Source organism: Danio aesculapii, chromosome 5, assembly GCF_903798145.1.
Source record: "Danio aesculapii chromosome 5, fDanAes4.1, whole genome shotgun sequence".
Taxonomy (NCBI): domain Eukaryota; kingdom Metazoa; phylum Chordata; class Actinopteri; order Cypriniformes; family Danionidae; genus Danio; species Danio aesculapii.
The window spans coordinates 26,347,618-26,359,138 of NC_079439.1; the positions used below are offsets into that span (position 1 = coordinate 26,347,618).

General features: G+C 36.1%; 1 protein-coding gene across 1 annotated transcript in view; it reads right to left on the reverse strand.

Annotated features, from left to right (window-relative positions):
• The window catches only part of emid1 (EMI domain containing 1), a 113,606-nt gene extending 102,346 nt beyond the window's left edge, over nucleotides 1–11,260 (reverse strand). Inside the window, 3 exon segments of the mRNA XM_056456782.1 lie at nucleotides 8,538–8,641; nucleotides 9,518–9,631; nucleotides 11,172–11,260. Of these exon segments, the coding sequence (XP_056312757.1) occupies nucleotides 8,538–8,641; nucleotides 9,518–9,631; nucleotides 11,172–11,260 (307 nt within the window).
• Between the last annotated feature and the right edge of the window lie 261 nt (nucleotides 11,261–11,521).

Below are 11,521 nucleotides of genomic sequence, written 5' to 3' on the forward strand. Positions count from 1 at the left end.
GTAAAATGTAAATAACAGGGTGAGAGTGTGGTAAAAATCTGAAATAGTGGTAAAAATCAGGCTGCCGCGAGTGCTTTTCTTTTACTAGATTGCTTTTGAAAACACTGTTGGTTGGGTTTAGTTAAGGGGTGGGCGGGTCAATCGGTGCTTTCAAAAACACTATTTGTTTGGTTTAGGGAAGGGGGTGGGTGGGGACATCGGTCCGTCGGTCAGTCAGTCGACAGGGGCCTCTGGTGGATTTATGCAAGAAGAGCAGGCATAAATGGCATTTGTGAGAGAAATTTGACATCTCAACAAGCATACACAGCAGCCTCTGGTGGATTTGTGAAAACAAAACCTGCAAAAAACATAGCTCCTGGAACGTATTTGGCGCTCTCCAGAAATATATAAAAGCGTATGTTTTCAGAATGAGCCTGGGTTGCAGACTTTAGAAACACTTAACAACAATTCATTACCAGTGGTTATTGATTTAAATAACAATAAGCCATACAATACTACTTAATTTATACAGTAAATGTTTATTAATGCTAATTTGTAAAAATACAACTGCCCAGAACCATTATGTAATATTAACAGATTATTTTGATTTATTTTAAAAATATATCAAGATAAGTAAAACGTGAATACCTAAATAAGCTTAATAAATGCTTCAGAAGAATTTTTTCATTGAGTTACAGTTAACCAGTCTTAACAATAGGAAACGTATTGTAAAGTGTAACAGATCTTTGAGACTCTTTAAAGCAGGCGCTGATGAAAACACAGCAGATCAAACACGAGGAGTAGAAAACTGCTTATTTTTTCTCATGCACTTCCTTTAAGCCGGAAATATTTCTCATAACAAGTAAAAATGAATTCTTTACTGTGTTGTTTTATTTATGCACCAAAGGGATATTATACAACATTATATTGCAGAACTGCTATCTCCACTTTTGTTGCTCTAAGGATTTATTCTGTTTCTTTTTAAAGTGAAGATGGTATATAAGAGATATTGTTTGAGCGAGCAGCACTTCCCGCTTTCCTCGTTCCACACATGCCACATCCGAACATTGATCCTATAACAACAGAGGATTGGATGCCATTACACTTTACATTTCAAACTGCAACCCATACCGTGTGCATAACAATGATCTGGAGACAGAGACAGACAGAGGGTCTTATAAAACAGAACCAATACCATTTGTTTTAGAGTACCAAGAATACCATTGGCACCACTATTGATTGTGTTAAATAAGAATTACGGTATGCGCGTATTTGTGTGTATATGTGTCTTTAACAAATATAAACATATTTGTCATTTTTATATTTTATATTTTTACATTGTAAAAAGTTACTTTAAAAAAGTGAGTAAACCAGTTGCCTTAAAAGCACCAAGTTGACTTTAGTTTAAAAAGTAAATAAAACCATTTTAATGTTGAATGGTTAAGTTGACTTAATTTTTTAAATTATGCTCATAATTCATTTACATAACAATTTTAAGGTCTTGGGTTTACTCACTTTTTATGTAAAGGCAACTAATCACTTTAAAAGCAAATTAAACAGTTTTTACAGTGCGCTATCCTTTTTCTTAGTGGTCTTATTATTATATACAGTTGTGGTCAGAATTATTAGCCCTCCTGAATTATTAGCTGCCTGTATATGTTTGTCCCCAATTTCTGTTTAACGGAAAGATTTTTTTTTTCAACACATTTCTAAACATAATAGTTTATTAACTCATCTCTAATGACTGATTTCATTTATGTTGATGATGACAGTACATAATATTTTACTAGATATTTTTTAAGATGCTAGTATTCAGCTTAAAGTGCAATTTAAAGGCTTACCTAGGTTAATTAGGCAAGTTGGGGTAATTATAACAGTGGTTTGTTCTGTAGACTATCAAAAAAAATTGCTTAAAGGAGGCTAAAAATATTGACTTTAAAATTATTATTATTATTTTGTTTAATTAAAAACTGTTTTTATTCTATCAGAAATAAAACCAATAAGACTTTATTCAGAAGAAAAAACTATAGGAAATACTGTGAAAAATTCCTTGCGCTGTTAAATATCATTTGAGAAATATTTGAAATAGAAAAAATAAATAAATAAATAAATCACAGGAGGCCAAATAATTTTCACTTCAACTGTATGTACTTATGTGTATACTACCTGAGAAAAGTCTTGTGGTCTATCCAAGTTTTAGGAACAACAAATAATAACTTGACTTCTAGTTGATCATTTGGTATCAGAAGTGGCTTATATGAAAGGAAAAGGCCTCTAGATTACGCTTATTTTACCTAAATAAAATATGATCATGCCTTGATTTTTAATTATTTATTTAGGACAGTAAGAACTCACTTTGCTAAGACAAAAGTCTTGTCACTTAACAGAAATAATGTACAGTATAGAAGATAAAGACATGGTGCAGTGGAAAAATAATTAATATTGTGTGTGACTCCCATGAGCTTGAAGGCTGCATCCATACATCTCTGCAATGACTCAAATAACTTATTAATGAAGTCATCTGGAATGGCAAACAAAGCGTTCGTGCAGGACTCCCAGAGATCATCAAGATTCTTTGGATTCATCTTCAATGCCTCCTCTTTCATCTACCCCAGACATGCTCAATAATGTTTAATTCTGGTGACTGGGCTGGCCAATCCTGGAGCACCTTGACCTTCATTGCTTTAAGGAACATTGATGTGGAGGCTGAAGTATGAGAAGAAGCGCTATCCTGTGAAGAATTTGCCCTGTCCTGTGGTTTGTAATGTGATAAGCAGCACAAATGTCTTGATACCTCAGGCTGTTGATGTTGCCATCCACTCTGCAGATCTCTCGAGCGCCTCCAAACTGAATGTAACCCCTAACAATCATTTTTCCTTCAACAAACTTGACTGATTTCTGTTGGAATCTTGGGTCCATGCAGGTTCCAATAGGACTTCAGCAGCATTTGTGATGATTGGGATGCAGTTCAACAGATGATTCATCTGAAAAATCTGCCACTTTTCCAAATGATCAACTAGAAGTCAAGTTATGATTTTTTTCTCTTACAACTGGGATTGACGACAAGACTTTTGTCAGGTAGTGTATATGTGTAAATTCTTGTATGTTTGTTTGCATTGTTTTGCTTTGCTCCAATACTATTTGCTTTGCATGTTTTAATTGTTTTTACTCCCTTTATCTGTATTGCTTCATTTACATAATAAAAAAACTAAACTGTGGTGGGGGTGGTCTGGATGTTACTGTATATACTGTATAAAGCTCATTCTCCATGCTCTCTGATACGCCAGACTCTAATAAACGTTCGTGCACACAAAACATGCTTATAGTTTCTGTTAGATGACGCGAGTGATATCTTGAGGGTGCTGAAGTGCACTATAAACTGTGGTGTCGGAAGGAGAGTGAACGGAGCTGTCAGTTCCACTCAGGGGTGTCTGTGATCTGAGTTCATCTCATGTGGTACTGATAAGACATTAGTGTTCACAGGCCTCGCAGCGTCCCACTTAAGGCGGTATCCTCTCTCAATTTCATCATCCCTCTCTTATGAGGAACAGACTCGACTTAATTCACCCAATTTATCTCGCATTTCATGGATGTCTGCTGCCTTTGGGGTGCGTAATTGTGTGAATATAGAAAGATTTGTTTTATTGGTTGGTGGTGGGGTTGTGGGTTGCTGGTGTGGTTTCATCTTTGGATGTGATGGTTAACTTGTTCTTGAAATAAGGAAGTATTAGTGCAATTATAAATTTGGGTTCTCTAATCGATTAAACTCAGTTGACACTGTTAATGCATGAGATAAATGCATAGCAATACTAACAAAACTTAGCATTGTTTTTATTTAATTAATCTTACAAAATATTTTATATTGGAGTTATAGAAGTAAGATTTTTAGTGAACAGTGCTTGAAATATGTATTCATGCATTCCTACTATCTATTTATCAAGGACATATGTTTGTACATGTTTGGAACAATCTAAGGAGAGTAAGTTATTGCTGGATTCATCGGAGCACTGAATAAACATAAATACATCATATTGATGGAATATTTTTTCAGGGGTGTTGCTAGACATAAAGCTGTACTGGGGCACGGGCCCACCTGAGGCATGTGGATATGGTTTTCTGCCTACATGAATCAGTCTGTTTTCGATTAAAAATTCCATACATTAAGTGTATTAGATGTATGTTATATAAGTGTGAAGAAACTATTGTCTTTTAATGTTGACAACACATTGTTGATCACGCTTTATATTGCTTTTATCAAAAGTATTGCAACATTTTGTGTGATCTGTTGGTATGGAAATGCTTCTGAGGGCCAGGAGAAGTCACTGGGGAAGGTGGCAACAACAACCAGTTGTTGTGGGGAATAAAACTAACAAGCATTTAAAGTATATACAAAGAAAGAGTACTAAAGGTAATAATGATTGTCAATGATGAAAGACATAATTTATCGTACACTTTCAAATTGTTACCATCAGGCCATCAGTATTGTGTTCACAGATGTGCAAGAAATAGGACAAAATTATCATTTATACCTAAAGCAATTAAGTTTTTTTATTCGTCCCTCTCAGTAGCAGTTGATGGCCAGTAGACAGGATATTTATTTACAGTAGGGGTACCATGTTTTTTAAAATAATTTATTTATATAAATGCCAAATGTGAAATGTCAGATGTCTCTGTGGGTGTATGCTCCAATTGAAATTTCCCTACGGAGACAAATAAAGTTAACTAACTAACTATTAAATAGAAGTCGTGATCCCAAAATAAAGTAGATTGTAAAGTCAAAGCTTTTACTGAGGTACAGCTGATTTGTACTAGGGTACATGGCGCTAATAATTCAGATAATTAAAAATGATTAGTAAAAATCATATTTTCATAATATAAGCAATTGTTGAGAGGTTTTTATAATTACGCAAAATAAACATATATAAGCATGTATTACCTAAACTAAATTCAACTGAATTAAACTCGAAATGAAATAAAATGAATTAACAGAAAGCTTGTGAACTAGAATTCTTTTTGTGAAGGGAAAAAATAACACAAGGGTGCAAAAATGATGCCAAAATTTGTATTTTTTACATCAATAATTCTTCATTCATTCATTTTCCTTTGGCTTAGTCCCTTATTTTTCAGAGGTTGACTAAGGTCAAAAGTACACTAAGGCCAATTATGTTTTACCCAATTCACATACACTGGGTGACACTTCAAAAGGACCATTACTGGCGTGTGTGGCACCGCCGCGGCACTAAGGGATTAAGAACAAGTTTTTATGTGTAACAGCAGTTTGCGACTATGCCGCCTGGGAGCACAGAGGGACAGGATGCGAATGGACAGAAATATGCAGTAGCTGTAAATAACTTGCTACTTGTAATTGAAGATGAAATAACAAAACAAAGCCTTATAGTTCCTTTATTAATCATTAAAAACTTGCTAACAAGCTTTATTATCATTGTAAACTTGTTAAGTGCAATGAAGATTCATTTTGGAAAGTAAAACTAAAGTAAGTCGCAATTCTTTGAACTTGTGGGGAAATTGGAGCCTTAATAATTATTTTATGGTTCAATTATTTCATTCATTAATTTTCTTTCAGCTTAGTCCCTTTATTAATCCGGGATTGCCACAGCGGAATGAACCACCAACTTATCCAGCATATGTTTTACGCAGTGGATGCCCTTACAGCCGCAACCCAACCCTGGGGAACACCCATACGCATGTCTTTGGACTGTGGGGGAAACCGGAGCACCCAGAGAAAACCCACGCAAACACAGGGAGAACATGCAACTCCACATAGAAATGTCAACTGACCCAGCCAGGGTTTGAACCAGTGACCTTCTTGCTGTGGGGTGATCGTGCTACCCATCTTGCCAATGTGACGTCCTGGTTAAATTTTTGAAATTATGTATTTACATGTTTACAATTTTTCCCAGATAAGAAAAAGATCTCCAGATGTCCAAAGCTTTTGGCTGTGGGCTAAAAAAACACTTCTTTCTGACAGGAAGTAGTGCATAGCTACTACTTGACATTTTAGTGAGCACACACACACACAAACAACCACATGAGAGACACTGTACAGCATTAAGAACCCTTTCAGCAGTTTACAGGGCACATTAAAGCCAAAACTCATATATAAAAGTAAATTAAAACTCAAATAAAGACTTGCCACCCTAGCAAGCCACATTAAATCATTTAGTGGGCCTTAAAAAAAAAGTCCACACACAGTTTAAAAAGTACAAGTGGGTCAATGGGTACAGCTGCTTCAAACAACAGCTTAGAGAGCCCACCTTTTGGCAAAATCACAAAAGACCTGTGTTGATTCGGAAAGGAGAGTAGAGTCTCATGGCTGCTGGCTGGTCCTCGCAGTTACTCCCAGCACGACTCACAATGAGGCTCTGGCTGACACTCAGAGAACTAAGCCAAACACACACACACACACATAGAGAAAAGCAGCCAGAAACAGCACACAAACACAGCTGAGACACGCGCTCACATTAATCACATTCACTCACACACACACATCTCACAATAGCCATCCATCCTGTTTCTCTTCTTTTGTCTTCTCCACTATTTGCTCTCCTGACAGTGGGACATGATTTACAAACAACGGACGAGAAGAAGTCAAAGTCAAAGTGAGATGTAAACCACAGCCAGGGCAGGACATTAGTTGTGTGGTGGTCTTCTTGTGTGAGCCTGTATAAACATTAAATAACAAATATGGCTACCACACAGACTCCAAACACTTGTGGATCATTTCCCATTCCCAGATCATGTCTGGTTTTGAACTATGAGTAGGACTGGGGGATATTCACTAGAAGTAGGGATGCTACTATTTGTTATGTAGTGTTGTTTTTATATATATATATATATATATATATATATATATATATATATATATATATATATATATATATATATATATATATATATATTTCAGCAGTGCGACAGCAGTTTCCAATGTCGTGGAGCTTTTTCCAGCAACTTTTTCCAGTGAGCAGAATGATGAAATGCTCCATAGATGCTTTCACACTCTCTAGTGCACGCAGCCAAGTAAACGAGGAAATGTCCTCTCTCTCTTTCTAGTAGCAATGAGGTGCCAGATTCATTTTTTTCAGCTAACAAAAAAATAAGGTCAATAGTCTTGGTGTGATTTTGGAGTCAAATCTGAGTTTTAGTAGTCATGTCAAAACAGTAAGTAAATCAGCATACTATCATATCAAAAAGATTGCAAGAATTAGATGCTTTGTTATCAATGAGAATCTTGTTCATGCTTTTATCACCAGCAGAATGGATTACTGTAATGAGTTTTGAGGATGTGCCAAAACTTTCTTCAGTTAAAACAAAGAGAAAACTGAAGTCATTGCGTTTGGGAACAGAGATGAGGTTCTCAAAGTGAATGCGTACCTTGGCTCTAAGGGTCAAACAACAACAACAAAAAGCTCAAGAATCTTGGTGTGATTCTGGAGTCAGATAAGAGCTTCAATAATCAGGTCAAAGCAGTAACTAAATCAGCAAGCTATCATCTTAAAAACATTGCAAGAATTGTATGCTTTGTTTCTAGTGAGGACTTCCAAAAAAAGACAGTCAGGCAGTTACAGCTCATCCAGAATACTCCTGCCAGGATTCTGACCAGAACCAAAAAATCAGAGCACATCACACCTGTCCTCAGGTCTTTACACTGGCTCCCAGTTAGATTCAGAATAGATTTTAAAGTATTATTACTTGTCTATAAATCACTAAATGTCCTAGGACCTCAATACATTAAAGATATGCTCACTGAATACAAACCTAACAGATCACTCAGATCATTAGTATCAAGTAAATTAGAAATTCCAAAAGGTTAGTCAAAGCAGGGTGAAACAGCCTTCACTCACTACGCCCCTCGCTGCTAATGCTTAATAAATGATTTATAGTGTGTAGTTATTATAAAGTGTTACCGAATCAGCTTCCAGAAATGATCAGATGTGCTCCAACATTGGGCACATTCAAATCAAGACTTATAACACATCTGTTTAGCTGTGCCTTTACTGAATGAGCAATGTGCTACGTCTAACAGATCGCACTATTATGTCTTTCTATTCTTTTTCATTGCTTTAAAACCTGTTTAAGACATTTTAATCTGTTTTTATCTGTTTTTAATATTTTTTAACCTTTAAAAATTCACCTTTAAATAACCTTTAATCTTTGCACCTCTAACCTTCAACCTTTTAGCAGAGATTTTTGCTCATACAATTTATTTTATTCAAGTTTTTATTCATTTTACAGTCACTCACTATGCAATATTTATTAGATATTTTGCCAGGATTTGTCAAATCCTTTTAAATGTTTTTGTTAACAGAATACCAAATTAAAGATCTACATATAGTAATTAGATAAACATCTTACAAAAAAGACATTTTTGATCAAATATATTGACCTAGCTGCCTTTCAAAAGAGTGCTTTGACTATTTTATGCAATGAGCTTGAAAACTGTGAAGCTTAGTGATTTCCCTAGCACTGACTGATTATTTTTTTAACTACTGTGTATAGTTCTATATTGGCCTGCAACTGATATGTCTTGTCAGCCTTACCTTCCTCACACTGTGATCCGCTGAATCCAGGACAACATTTCCACTCCAGAGAGGTGATGGTGCGGTAAACAACTTTATAGGATGGCCGAACCACAGTACGATAACTGCAACACACACACATATATAGTGTAAGACTGTCTGAAAGTATGTTCGCACATAGCCATACAAAGGATCACGCAATTGTCATTATCAATGAAGCAGGACAATTATTCCTGAAAGATATGATATCTTGTGCTTCAAGAATCAGCTTAAAAACACAGATCATTTATTTATTATACCATGATGTCAATGCCCATAATTATATAGAAGCAAAACATACTGTTTTTTAGTGAATGTCTTAGCTTTCCAGAAATAAATAAGCACAGTTATGTTGTCAGACGGCACGTCAAGGGTTTATTAAAATAAGTTTAATTTCAGCTCAACTGTTATGCAAGGTTATATGTCAAAATCATGTCTTGGAAATGCAGACAACATAGTACTATAGCAACTGTGTATAGTGTTCGTTGCGATGCCTCAAAATAGTGTTTACTGATATAGAGAATCCCTCCCGCTAACACGTTACAAATACCATAGTGATTACAATTAATTATGCATAATCACATGCAAATAACCCCAGACTTAACCCTCATCCTAACCCTAACAATATGGTAAGTGCATTTAGTTCATTAACATTATTCAGTTGTTAAATTAATAGTTACACTATAACAAGGACACTTAAAATAAAGTATAACCTCACTTCCGTTGAGTGGACTTTGTGCTGTATAACTTTGACAATCTCTTTCCTGCTCAAACACCAATAAAGGAATTTTCAGAGCTAAAAAAACATCATATGACCCCTTTAATAGTGTTCTGTCCTCCTAAAACATGACCTCTGAAAAGAAGAATGCCTATTGAATTTATTGCCCACGTAGCATGTGTGAAAGTGACTAATGGGAGGTCCTCAATATGATATATTGAGTGTGTGCTAATAATAAACTCACCTTCCCCCATTGCAACCCTGAGGCCACCTGCAGGTCTGATAGACTCTCTGGAGAGTCGTGCCATTCTGCACCTGACAGGTCACTGTCTTAGTCACGGTATGCGGACACCAGTTCCTAAAACAGAGAGAACATGAAAATCAGATTTATGTCCATTTTACTGCCCTCCATTGGGAATCATTTTTCAAAGTACACTTCAAAGTACCTTGTAAGTACCAGTATGGACCCTTTAGATAAAAAAAAAAAACATGTCCCATTTGAAAAGGTACCACACTGTAAAAAATTATTGTTGTCTTAATTTTTTTTAGTCGAATTAAATTAACTTTTCCAGTGATTTCAATTTCAATCAAACTGACTAAAATTTATGGCGCATAACTTTATGTTTCACTCCGGTTTATCCCACAAGTCCAAAGGCATGTGCTATAAGTGAATTGGGTAAGCTAAATTGTCCGTAGTGTATGTGTGTATATGAGTGTATGGGTGTTTCCCAGTGATGGGTTGCAGCTGGAAGAGCATTCGCTGCGTGAAACATATGCTGGATAAGTTGGCAGTTCATTCCGCTGTGGCGACCCCAGATTAATAAAAGGACTGAGCCGAAAAGAAAATGAATGAATGAACTTTATGTTTCCTAGCATGTTATTAAGAAAAACACTCATGTCCCATACACCGCACGACGCTGAGTGTCTCTGCTGTCAGCAATCTGGCAGAATCAGCAGGTAGGAGGCAGCACTGTCAGTTAACCTTTTTATTCTGAGCTCCAAACATAAACAGTGCTTAACAGGACCGTACCACCGGGGTGCTTCCTTTACACACCACCTTCGTTGATGGTGATGAACAATATTTTATAAACCAAGGAAATATTGGGCTTAAAACACAGAAGCCTACTCAAACATAATCACACATAAAGTTTAAAACAAAACAACCCATGTATTCATGTATTGCTTGGTTGGGACTTGTGGAGCTGCGCATCAATGGATTTGCTCTTCAGTGTTTGGACTTTCAGCAGTGAAAATTAACCCACACTGAACTAAACTAAACTGAACTTCAACTCTGAAAACTGGACTGACACAGTTTCAACTTACTAGAACTTCTATGTTAAGCTGCTTTGACACATTCTACATTGTAATAGTGCTATAGGAATAAACGTAAATTGAATTGAACTAATGTAGCGCATAAAATACCTCTAAAACATTTCCCATGATGCACCTGGCTATAGTGCTGTGGGCCAGGTCATTACAATATTTAAAATAATTGAAATGTTTAAAGTTAAAGTAACATACAGTAAAAACATTTGTAGTCATGGCTTTTTAAACTGTATTTAAATGTAACGACAAAAGATATGACTACAAATGTTTTTGTGTTACTTTAACTTATTTTAACAAGTTAATCGAGTTTCAACCAAATTTGTTAAGTTATTCAAAGTCTAATTTAATATTTTTAGTCAGTTTGATTAATATTGAAGTTGACATGACTAGAAAAGTACTAAAAGAACTAAAATAATTTTACTTTCACCTTGTACCTTTATTTCTGAGGTCGCATCATGCATTAGATGGTTCAAGTAACAAAAGAATAAAAACACAGACTCACATAACTGGACTTAAAACAATCTAATCCAACACACACAAACTGCAAAGGTGATTAGTGATTTGCGGGATGCCTGTCCTTCACCAGTCTAACCATCTCTTTTGAAAGCTCTTTATGGTGTTTGCGCAGGGTAAATGACCCGTTGGGCTGGCGGGAGAGCATTGTCAGTGGTGTTTACTTTGCGGTATTTCACTAGCAAATCACATCCGCCCATTTTTATTCTTTCCGCAGCTCAACAAGCAGGTCAAGTCACGGAGGGGGATGCTGCTCGGTGTGTGTGTGAGCATGTGGGCTCCTCGTCTAGATTTAAGACAGCTTTTCGAAACTCGAGCCAAAAGTGGAGCAGAGGCACAGTCCCCGGGAGAAAGACTGGCTCTTTTGTGCTGCTTTTTATCAGGGCTTTACTTCACACAGCTGGAAAAG